Raw genomic sequence first — 12,816 nt, 5'->3', positions numbered from 1 at the left:
TCTGAGAAATGTTAGTTTAGCTCCCTTGTCCATTTATTGATTTGATTTATTGATTCTGTGAGGTGTGTGTGTGTGTGTGTGTGTGTGTGTGTGTGTGTGTGTGTGTCTGTATGTATGTGCTGTCTCTGAGCTTTGTACTGAATGCTAGAGAGAGGGCTCCCACTTGAGTCACAGCTCTACTTCTGGCTTTTTTGATTTTGTTGGAGATAGGAGTCTCATGGGCTTTCTTGACCAGGCTGGCTTCAGACCATAATCCTCAGATCTCAGCCTTCTGTTTAGCTAGGATTACAGATTTGAGCCATGAATACTTGGATTCATGCTTTAAGTTTTTAAACTCCTTGAATATTCTTGTTATTTTGCCCTTCTCAGATGGATTGCTGGCAAAGATATTTTTCATTCTGTACAGTCTTTTAAGCTTAGTGAGTGCTGTGCAGAATCTTTCTAGCTTAATGCAATCATATTTGTCAGTGCTCTCTTCTATTTGCTGAACCCTGGAGTTTTATTGAGGAACTTGCTGTCTATCTCAGTAAGTTTTCTAGTGTTTCCACTACTTTATCCCATAGTATTTCAAGTTTTACATTTCGGCCTTTGATCTACTTTAAATTAATATTGGTCTAAGGTTAGAGACAGGGATCCAATATTAGTCTCCTCCAGGTTTCCCAGAACCATTGTTGAAGAGGTATCTTTTCTCCAGTGTGTATTTTGGGCTCCTTTATTAAAAAAATCACTTGACTAGCTTAATGGGTTGATTTATGTGTCTTCTAATATGTTCCAGTACCCATCAGGTCTGTTTCTGTGTCTGTACCAAGCTGTTTGTTATTATTGCTTTGCAGTATAATTTAAAGTCTAGTATTGGTTTTGTTGTTATTGTTGTTGTTGTTGAGGATTTCTGTGGCTTTTTGTAGGCTTTTCATGTTTCCATATGAATTTCAAGATGGCTTTCTCTCTTTGTGAAGAATGACATTGGTATTTTGAAGGGTATTTTATTAAATTTGTAGATTGCTTTTTCAAGTATGGAAATTTTGACAGTATTAATTCTACCAATCCAAGAATATGATATATCTATCTTATCATGTTTTCTTCAATTCCTTTCCTCAAGTCTCAAATGTCAGTCATTTTATGTGAACAAAATTGGATAACACTCTGAAATGTTCTAGAAAGTAAAATTTGAATAAATTCGAATTTGTAATTTTATACTATTACTTTCTGTGTACTAGTACTGGGACTTGAATACAGGATGTGGGTATTATCCTTAGCTTTTTGCTTAAGGCTGGTACTCCACCCTTGAATCACAGCTTCGTTTCCTGTTTTCTGAGAGTCTTATCAGACTCTCAAAGACATTACTGCTTGGGCTGGCCTTGAACTGTGATCCTCCTGAGTAGCTAGGATTACAAATGAGAGCTACTAGTTAGCAACCAGCATATTCTGAGTATATTTTATAACTTCTTTGAAAAATATTGGAATTTAAATTTCCTTGGCATGAGCTGGGAAGGTGGCTCAGTGGTAGAGCGCTTGCCTTGCATGCCTGAGGCCCTGGGTTCGATTCCTCAGCAACACATAAGCAAAAAGAAAAAAGCCAGAAGTGGCACTGTGGCTCAAGTGGTAGAGCCCTAGCCTTGAGCTGAAGAGCTGAGGGACAGCGCCCAGGCCCAGAGTTCAGGCCCCACGACCGGACCCCCCCCAAAAAAAATTTTCCTTGGCATTAATTTTGGCTTATAATATTTAATTAATAAATTATGCAGGAGTAAATAAATTCCAAGTAGCATCTTGATTGTTAATAGCAATATTTTTTTCAGGCTAGGATTGTGGCTTAGTGGTGGAGTGCTTGCCTAGCATGCATGAAGCCCTGAGTCTGATTCCTCAGTACCACATAAAGAAAAAATGTCAGAATTGGTACTGTGGCTCAAGGTAGAATGCTACCCTTAAGCAAAAAAAGCTCAGGGATAGTGCCCAGGCTCAGAGATCAAGCCCCAGAACTGGCAAAACAATTCAGGTTAATAAACTATTCTAAACACTATTTTCCTTTGACTTAAATAGAAGAAAGATTCATGTGTTAAAAACAGTATGTCATCTGTCTAAAAGTGTTAGCATTTTAAGTGATGTATAAATATAATCTAAATGCTCAAGGCTTTTCCAGAGATGTAGTGAAAGAAAGAAAGAAAGAAAGATTTTTTTCAAATAAGTACTCATCTTTTCATCTATAATCCAGTACCTCTTATTCTCAACCAGAAAAAAAATTGCTCTCCCTCCCCTTCCCCCAGTTTCTTACTCCATACTAATTTCTCTTAGATATTTCCTTTTGTTGCATTTCAGAAAATCGTAGCCAGTGAATAATGAATGTCTAAATTAATTCAATCAATCAGCAAATATTTATTGACTAGCTATCATATATGCAGCAGTGTTCTCTGTACTCCACCTCATAATTGAAAAACACCTAGGAAACCTTGCTGATTAACAAGAATGATTGATAGGTTTTGATGTTCAACTAATACCAAAACAAGGATGGAAATCTAAAACTGATTTATGATGCTCTGGCTGCTGAACTTTGATCATAGACCCAGTTATTGCCTGATTGTTTCAGTTAATCAAATTCTGTCTAATAAAATGTTAATTAATAGAATTTTTCATTTTCCTGCTTCACATAAAATGCAGTATATTTCACATAATAGTGCTATCAGACCCAGAAGTTAATCTAAAATTTCCTAAATTGGATATCCAGCTTACTGCATCATTGTCTTTATGACAGATTCTTGAATCAAATGCATGTTTATATTTATATATAGAATCCATGTTTGATTGATTGTTACAGCAGCATCATATTATGTAACAACTGAATAATATGAAGTATAAGAAAGCAAAAATTTTCTTTAAAATTCTCTAACTTTGTGTTAGTCTTATTCTGAGTGTACAACCATTGAGTATTAAATACATATAATGCATAATTAGTGGTTTGATATATAATGTCTACTTAAAGTACAAGCATGATTTCACATGAAACAAATATGTTAAAGTTGGATTTAAAAGCCTATACATACCATATGATTCTATATCCAAATAAATGTTTACATCCTTTAGTAAATACAATGTTAGACATAAGACACATATTTCTTTTATTTTTTATTGTGAAAATACTGTACAGAAGGGTTACAATTACGTGGGCAAGATAGTGAGTACATTTCTTATCAAGCATTGTAGCCTCCTCCTTTGTTTACCCTTCCCATCCTCCCTCCCCCCCCACACAATCCTCCCCCCCCCAAGTTGTAAAGTTCATTTTTGACATGACAACTTGTACTTATTGTTGCAACAGGTCCACCTGTATACTTATTGAAACGACTTGTTTTTCTCCGTCCCCTCCACAAATTATACCATCAAATACAATGAAAGCAAGGGTTATACTGTGGGGGAGGGACATATAAAGCAACAAAGAAATAGTCTTATAATTGCGTTAGAAACAAATGCATGAAAGAAAAAAAACATTTGAATACATATCTTAGGGTTCATTTTCCTAACATCACTTTATCTGACCTTTAATGCTTGACTCAGACATATACTAGATATTGCAAATAAGGGAAATCATGGGACCTATGTTTCTTTGGGCTTGGCTTACTTCACTTAATATAATTTTTTCCAAGCCTTTCCATTTCCTAACAAGTGGGGCAATGTCATTCTTTCTGATGGAGGCATAGAATTCCATTGTGTATATATACCACATTTTCTTGATCCATTCATCTACTGAGAGGCATCTGGGTTGGTTCCATATCTTAGCTATGGTAAATAATGCTGCAATAAACATAGTTGTGCTGGTAGCTTTAGTGTGGTCTTGTTTGTAAATATTTGGGTAAATGCCCAAAAGTGGGACTGCTGGGTCATAGAGGAACTCTATGTGGAGTCTTTTGAGAAACCTCCATACTGCTTTCCAAAGTGGTTGAACAAGTTTACACTCCCACCAACAATGCAGTAAGGTTCCCTTCTCTCCACATCCCCTCCAGCATCTATTGTTATTAGAGTTCTTGATTATAACCATTCTAACTGGGGTGAGGTGGTATCTCAATGTTGTTTTGATTTGCATTTCTTTTATGGCTAGGGAGGTTGAGCATTTCTTCATGTGTCTATTGGCCATCCTTCTTTCTTCTTCAGAGAAGTTTCTCTTTAAGTCATTAGCCCACTTATTTATTGGGCAGTTGTTTCTTTGAGGATTTGTTGTTGGGGGATTTAATTTTTTGAGTTCCAAGTATATTTTAGATATGAGACCCTTGTGCGTTGTATGGCTAGTGAAGATCTTCTCCCAATCCGTGGGTTTTCTATTTATCTTGCTAGCTATGTCCTTTGCCATGCAGAAGCTCTGCAACTTCATGCAATCCCATTTGTCCAACCTTTCTTTGATTTGTTGTGTTTCCGGGTCTCTATTCAGAAAATTTCGGCCTGCACCAAGGCGACCTAGGGTTTCTCCTATGCCATCCTGTAATGTTTTCAGAGTGTCTGCTTTGACTCCCAGGTCTTTGATCCATTTGGAATTGATTCTGGTCCAGGGTGATATATAAGGATCTAGCTTTAGTTTTCTACAAGTAGTTAACCAATTTTTCCAGCACCATTTACTGAAGAGGCTGTCTTTCTTCCATTCTATTTTTTTAGATCCCTTATCAAAGATTAGATGGCTATAGGTCTGTAGGTTCATTTCTGGGTTTTCAATTCTATTCCATTGGTCCTGAAGTCTGTTCTTGTGCCAATACCAAGCTGTTTTGATTACTATTGCTTTATAGTAGAGTTTGAAATTTGGTATTGATATTCCTCCAGCAGTGTTCTTTCCATTCACGAGCGTTTTTGAAGACACATATTTCTCGACAGTAAGAAGTTCTTTGTATTTGCCTTAAAACTTATGATACTCCATCAGATGGCTTATTTTCTATGCCATGCATGAGATCTTTAATAATTTATTTTATATTTTTCTTCCCAATTCCTATTTCCCCTACCCCAGTTTCAAGTCTAGAATACATCTTGCCTAAACTATTATAATGTTTCTGTACTTCTTCCATTCATTATTATACACAAGGCATGTTAAAATTCCTAATATACATAAATACAATTCAGGCCCTACAGCTCATCTCTTTGAGACCTTCCATGGCTCATCATTCACTGCAGAGTAAGATTTAGGTGTTTGTGGCATTCATGTCCTCTACAAAGTGACACCAACCTTTCTTTAGTGCTGGTTGAACTGATGATTCATCAAACATATCCTGTCCACTTATATGTAATTCAATCAAACTTTTCTTCTCTACTGTGTCTCTTTTTGAATCCTGTCCTTCAAAAGTTTACTCGCTTTTTAAGGTTCAGATGAAATATTAATCCTCAAGGGGGTGTGATTTTGCCGTAGTTTGTACTCGTACTGCACTTCATTTATTGTACATCCACTATGGCACTTATCATAGTTCTTTGTATTAAAGTTATTCATGTTCCAGTCTTATTTCTTCCTCTCAAATCACGATTCTTTCCCTCCAGGAGATTATGTTTGTCCTATCTTTTTATTTCCTGTAGGACCTGAAACAGCACCTCATATAGAATAGAAATCTGCCAGACATTTCAAAAAAATTCAAATTAGTTGCCTTAGAAAGTAATATATACTTATGCTAATAATGTTCAATTTGCCAAAACGTTTTTGAAATTCTTTTACAACTGCTTTAAAAGCCTGTGGGGTTCTTTTAAATGGTTTCACTGGTGACAAATCATCATCATTTGAGGAAAAATTTGATTTTGGAAAATAGAATTCATTCTGAGACACACTTAGTGAATAATATGAATGTTCAATCTGGTTTTAATGAGACAGAATCTCAGGATGAGGTATGAACTGACAATTCCAAAAGTTCCCAAAATGCTTTCAACATTGTCAATATCCTTGTAATGAGTTCATAGCATCCTAAATTTTCTACTTTGAAGCATACAGCAATTTGGGAATGTAAGTTCTAAAATATTTGTTAAATCAGCTTTGTCTTCTTGTAGATTCTTTTGCAATTTTCCAAACCAGACTAAAGTATGCTTAAAATTGAAATATCATTTAAATGAGAAGTTTATTGCCCTTCTCATTTGATTACTGTATTTTATATATTCAAGTGAATGAGAACCTCTCTTCAATACTGTACCAAATAAAAACTCCCCAACATTGGAGAAACACTTGTTTGTAAAAAAAAAAAAAAAAAAAGAGAGAGACTTAAAAATTCAGCTATTCTGCCTGAGTTGTGCGAGGAAATTAAGAATACATTGGAAGTAAATGTTAGAGATTAGTTGAGCATAGATAGCATTTAAATGCCATGCAACTTTTCAGTAGTTACTAGTTTGAGGCTCTATTTTGTTTTATTTGTAAGTCCATGGCTTTGGCATATTTTCTCTAGAAATACTCTGTAGCTGTTTTTGGTTTATCCCCACTAATGGATGGGAATATGTGCACCAATAATTCAAAAGAATTGGGTATATCTATTTGTATTAAAAAAGATATGATTACCTTAGCAGATTTATCTTCTTCATTGAAGCTAATAACTGATTTTGCAAGCTTGACTAAACAAGCAACTGACCCCAAGCTTGATTTGTGAAATGAAAAGAAAGTTGTCTTTTAAAAAGAATTTTTCAGAAGAAATCATTTTATTACCTTTGGTTCATCACTGAAGAAAATCAACTGTTCACATCTTGTTATGATCTCTTTACACTAAAATCATTGCCTTTCTATTCAAATGATGTTTTACATTAAGTAAAATACTTTTTAGCCTATCTATAAAAGTATGATTTTTGCATATTGGTATATTCAGAAATCAAAGGAAACTGGCAGTTCTAGTGGTCAGGGACAGTAATAATTTATCTGAAATTTGAATGTAGATTCTGCAAATTCAATGATATTTCAGATGTACCTAGGCAAGAAGATGTCCAATAAAATTTGCTTCTTTTTTTGTATGTGTATTGGTACAGGGGTTTTTACTCAAGGCCTAGATGCTATCCCTTAGATTTGTTAATCAAGGATAGTGCTCTATCACTTGAGCTAATAGAGTTGTAACTCTACTTCCAGTGTTTTACTGGTTCATTGAAAATAAGAGATTCACAAACTTTCTTTCCCAGGCAAGCTTTGAACTAAGATGCTCAGATCTCAGCTCCCTACTCAGGAAAGAAGCTAGGATTACAGGCATGAGCCATCAGTGCCTGGCTTAAAACTTGTTCTTTTATAGTTACATTCCTATATTTAGTGTTGATAATGAAGTTTTTCACTGTTGCAAAAATGAGGGAATATACTTGCAAAGTACACAACTATTTTATATTTGAGCACATAGTTTCTAGTAGTTTCCCAAAAATGTTGGAAAAGATTTAAATACGTTTTACTTATCAAGTAAAAAGGAGCAGAATGTTATAACTATAAATGTAATCATTTCAACACTCTCATCTACATTTGTTTTAGTCATACATTATTCATACAAAAATCTTTATTTAAATCAAAAGGTCATTAAAATGTACAATTTACCATTTTAAAATAAAAAGTAGACAACATAGAGAATAGATTTTTGATGTGGCCTGAATATTGATAAAAATTGTCTCAGTCATTTGCATTGTAGGCTAAGATTTTTATAAAGAACGCACCTGTGGTAATAATAGTTTACTCAGTGATGATATTTCAAAGTAAAGGAAAGCAATATGCTTAAGTAGTTTATAGCATACACTTTTCATTATGGAGTCATCTTTCATTTTGTAGTAGTGCTCTACTTTTAAGTGTAACCAGTCTATAGTGCTTGCAACTTTTTCCAAGATTCCACAGAGGTAAGCACCGAATTTCCATTTCAATCATCCTATGTCTATAGATTTCCAAACTCCAGCAGAGCCCCAGCAAATACAGAGCCCTAAGATGCTCTAAGAATTTCCTTGAATTTCTAAAGAAATTTTTACATCATTTCTAATCTTTTTCCACAAAGGAAGACCCTTTATGTCTGTGGACTTCATTAAAGAAAGAATGTTGTCTATTTGGGGAATGTATTATGAATGCAGGCCTATCTTAACACTGTATATGAATTATTTGGTGTTGATCAACGTTCCAAAAATATGGATGCAAACCTTACTGAGATTCCATTTGTTGTTTTCACAGATTTCAGGAAACCTTACTGTGCCTTGGATTACAGGGTGTTCTAGAAAAAGAGCAGTAAGTAATCTTTATTTAAAGCAACAAGTTGGTTTCCTCATGTCATTAGTAGGAATGCCATTGAAAAAACTGCTATGATTTTTATAAAACTAGCAAAAACATAACCTTCATTAAATTGAATTTTCTCAAAGGACATATTTTTAGGTTAAAATATTTATGTACTCCAGGGGCTGGGAAGGTGGCTCAGTGGTAGAGCGCTTGCTTTGCATGCATGAGGCCCTGGGTTCTATTCCTCAGCAACACATAAGCAAAAAGAAAAAAGCCAGAAGTGGCACTGTGGCTCAAGTGGTAGAGCACTAGCCTTGAGCTGAAGAGCTGAGGGACAGCGCCCAGGCCCAGAGTTCAGACCCCACAACCAGACCTCCCCCTCAAAAAAAAGAAAGAAAGAAAGCCAGGCCCAAAGAAATATAGGTCCCATGGTTTCCCTTATCTGCAATAACTAGTATATGTCTAGGACAAGCAGAAAAGGCCAAAAGCTATGTACATATGACCATATAAGATGATGCTAAGTGAAATGAACCCCAAGATAGGGACACAAGAGGTTTTTTTTTATCTATGTTGTTGTTGTTTTGATGTATTTATAATGTACCATGCAATTTTCTTTGTTCCTTTTGTATGTTCTTCCCCATGGTATAACCTCTATTTACATTGTATTTTATTCCAGTCCCCTCCATCTTATATATATATATTTTTTTCTAATTTGGGTAGGGGAAGGGAAATAACAAAATGCTTAAATAAGGATATACGTTGATCCATTGTAACAATCAGATGTACAAGACACTATGTTGAAAACAAACATTACAGCTTGGCAGGGGGAGTGAAAAGTTGGGGAGGTGGGGAGGAAAGAGATGGTAGGGGAAAAACAAAGGAGGGGGTAACAATGCTCCATAGGAAATGTACTCCTTACCTTGCTCATGTAACTGTAACCCCTTTGTACAGTATCTTTACTATATATATGTATATATATATATATATATATATATATATACATAAAAAAGTGTTTTAGTTAGTTTTTACAATGGAATAATTTAACTAAATTAATCATTCTTAATTTTTTTTAATTTGGACAGTATAGGCGTTTGAACTCAAGATTTCAAACCCATTGGACAGGTGTTCTATCATGTCAGCCATGTGTAGGCTATAATTTTCCTTTTTTAAAGATAGGATCTCACTTTTGGACTGGGCTAGCCTGGACCCACAATCCTCTGATTTAAGCCTCCCATGTAGGTTGAATGACAAGCGAACCCCACCACACCTACAACCTTTTTTATTCTTTTTATTTTTTTTTGTGAAAATACTGTACAGAGGGGTTACAATTACATGGGCAAGATAATGAGTACATTTCTTATCAATCATTGTAGCCTCCTCCTTTGTTTCCCGTTCCCATCCCATCCTCCCTCTGCCTCCCCCATCCAATCCTCCCCCCCCAAAGTTGTAAAGTTTGTTTTCAACATAACGACTTGTACATCTCATTGTTGCAATGAGTCCACCCTGTATCCCTATTTTGAGATGGGTGCATCATACAAACTTTTCTGCCTGAGCTAGCTTCAAATTACCTTCCTCCCCATCTCAACATCCTGAAGAGCTGAGATTACAGTGTAAATCATTACCTCCAGTAATCAATCAATTTTTTGTTAATCAGATGTTTTAGCTGGGGACATGGCTCAGTGGGAAAACACCTGGTTAGAAAGCACTAGATTCTGACTTCATATACTGCAGGACTTCCACGAAAAGAAAATGAGGTTATTGGGACAGGATCTTGCCAATTAAGTGAAACTTTTTAAAATGAGACTGTCAGTCTGGTTTATTTAAAGGTTTTGTAAATAAGCATGGTGTGTATGTGTGTGTGTGTGTATGTGTGTGTTTCCCATTTTCTCCTGTTCCAAATAAAGTATTTTTTTTCATTTAGATTTAACATTTTTTTCTAAATTTCATTTTTATTGTTATTATTTTATTTATTTTTATTTTATTGTAAAGATGCTGTACAGTAAGGATTACATGATTAATGAGTACATTTCTTGTCATGCATTGCTATCCCGCCTTTGTTTTTCTCCTACTATCCCTTCCCTCCCCTACCTTTTCCACTCCTCCTTATTACTCCCCACCCCAAGTTGTAAAGTTCATTTCCAACATAGTGTCTTGTATCATTTTTACAATGAGTCATCCCGTGTCCATGTTTCAGCATTTTGTTATTCCCCTTCCCCTTCCCAAATTAGATAAATGTATATATATGTTGCAGGGTACCAAAATCAGTGACCACAGGGGATAGACCATAGGGGGAAGAATATACAAACAGGAAAAATGCATTAAAAATTACATTTAAAACAACAACAAAGAAAAATCTCTTGAATCCATATCTTGGGGTTCATCATGCTTAGCATCATCTTATATGGTCATATGGATATAGCTATTGAGCTTTTCTGGTCATCTGATAAGATTATCCTAGATGTATACTAATTATTGCAAATAGAACTAAAAAAAAACCCTCAAAGAAACAACTGCCCCATTAATGTGGGCTAAAGGCTTAAAGAGAGACTTCTCTGAAGAGAAAATAAGAATACCCAATAGACACATGAAGAAATGCTCAACCTTTCTGGTCATAAAAGAAATGCAAATCAAAACAACAGTGAAATTCCATCTCATCCCAGTTAGAATGGCTATAATTAAGAACACTAATAACAACAGATGCTGGAGGGGATGTGGCCACAAGGGAACTCTACTGCATTCTTGGTGGGAGTGTAAACTTGTTCAACTACTTTGGAAAGCAGTATGGAGTTTCCTTAAAAAAAAAAACTACTACTGTATTGTTGCTGGGAGTGTAAACTCATTCAAACACTTTGGAAAGAAGTATGGAGGTTACTCAAAAGACTACACATAGAGATCCCCTATGACCCAGCAATCACACTTTTGGGCATTTACCCCAAAGATCAAAAACAAGGCCATACTAAAGCTACCAGTACAACACAGTATTACTCACCATAGTTAAGTTATGGAACCAAACCAGTTGCATCTCAGTAGATGAATGTGATATATTTATATATAGAAAATATGATGTATTTATATATATATACCATATATATATATATACTGATATACTGGAATTATGTGCTTCCATCAGAAAGAATGACACTACCCCATTTGTTAGGAAATGTAAAGACTTGGAATAAAATATGTTAAGTGAATAAGCCAGATCCAAACAAATTTAGATTTAATATTTAAAGAGAGGGACATATTAATCTAAAAGTTCTATGACCATTTTGTGATATGCATTATGAAATATCTACCTATATATTCCTTTTTTTTTGCCAGTCCTGGGGTTTGAACTGAACCCGGGCACTGTCTCTGGGATACTTTTGCTCAATGCTAGCACTCTTATCACTAGAACCACAGAGCCACTTCTGCCTTTGTCTGTGATTAATTGGAGACACTCTTATCTCCAATTAATCACAGGAAAAGTGGGTGAGAGATGGGAAGGGATGGGAAGGGGAAACAAAGGAGGAGGCCACAATGCTTGATAAGAAATGTACTCATTATCTTGCCCACGTAATTGTAACCCCTCTGTACGGTATTTTCACACACAGAAAAAAGTGTCACAGATTTTCTTTCCCCAGACTGGCTTTGACTCAGGGTCCTCAGATCTCAGCCTCCTGAGTAGCAAGGATTACAACTATGAACCACTGGCACCGGGCAACATGTACAGTTTTTAAGTTTAAGAAAATTTAAATTAATGATTTAGTTTACAGAGATAAGGCATAATTGACTCATATCTGCAATCTTAGCTATTGAAGAGGCTACTATTGGAGGATTATAGCTTGAGTTGAGCTGAGGTAAAACTTTGTGAGACTGCTCCCCCATCTTAACAGAAAAAAGCTTTACATGGAGGCATACACACATCATTCCAAATACAGACAAAAGATTAAATAGGAGGTATTATGATTCAGTCTACTTAGGACAAAATAAGTGAGATTCTATCTCAAAAATAACACAAGCAAAAAGGGGTAGAAGCATGTCTCAAACAGTAAAGCATTTGTCTCACTAGAATTAGGCACTGAATTCAAATATCAGTATTGCAAAAAAATAATTTTACAGGAAGTTGTAAATAGACATTAAAAGCATGGGCTATTGTTTATACATTCCAGCAGAATATCACTTTTTCTCTTTACCAAATGCATGCTTCACATTTTACTGTTGACCTATTGGAAAATTCAAACTCACATATTGAAGTGTTTGGTGTCTATTACAGAGTCAATTATAATAATAGAGTCAATTAGTAGAAACAAAGACTAGTACAAAATAATACATAACATATTCAGAACTTGAAACATCATTTAAATCTGATTCTTCATTTGGTGAAAAATGGAATAGAAGCATGAATTTTGATCCTCTTGTGGTGATGTAGCTCCCAAATGATCATTTTACAACTTATTTTCTTTTGTAAGAACTTACATCTCAGATATGGTAGCAGAAACTTAGAGGTTCGGCTACCTGGAGGCTGAAGCAAGATGATCACTTGACTTCAGCCTGGTGTTGGAAATCAGCCTGGACAACTTATCAAGACATTGCTCGAAAAAAAAAAAAAATTAGCAGATTCACTGCTAGCAGAATGAAATGAGCTATATTCCCCCACAGTGCTACAGATCCAGTCTAGGGCC

General features: G+C 35.3%; 1 protein-coding gene across 2 annotated transcripts in view; it reads left to right on the top strand.

Annotated features, from left to right (window-relative positions):
- Hdx (highly divergent homeobox) overlaps positions 1 to 12,816 on the top strand; it is a 128,797-nt gene that overhangs the window by 54,242 nt on the left and 61,739 nt on the right. For both annotated transcript variants that reach the window (XM_042668590.1, XM_042668591.1), the window contains exon 4: positions 8,111 to 8,164. In XM_042668590.1, coding sequence (XP_042524524.1) covers positions 8,111 to 8,164 — 54 coding nt within the window. The remainder of the gene's footprint in view (positions 1 to 8,110; positions 8,165 to 12,816) is intronic.

This window comes from Dipodomys spectabilis, unplaced genomic scaffold (genome assembly GCF_019054845.1).
Source record: "Dipodomys spectabilis isolate Male_0828 unplaced genomic scaffold, ASM1905484v1 ptg000459l, whole genome shotgun sequence".
Classification (NCBI taxonomy): Eukaryota; Metazoa; Chordata; class Mammalia; order Rodentia; family Heteromyidae; genus Dipodomys; species Dipodomys spectabilis.
The sequence above is the reverse complement of the archived record's forward strand: the minus strand, read 5'-3'. Positions and strand labels throughout refer to the sequence as shown.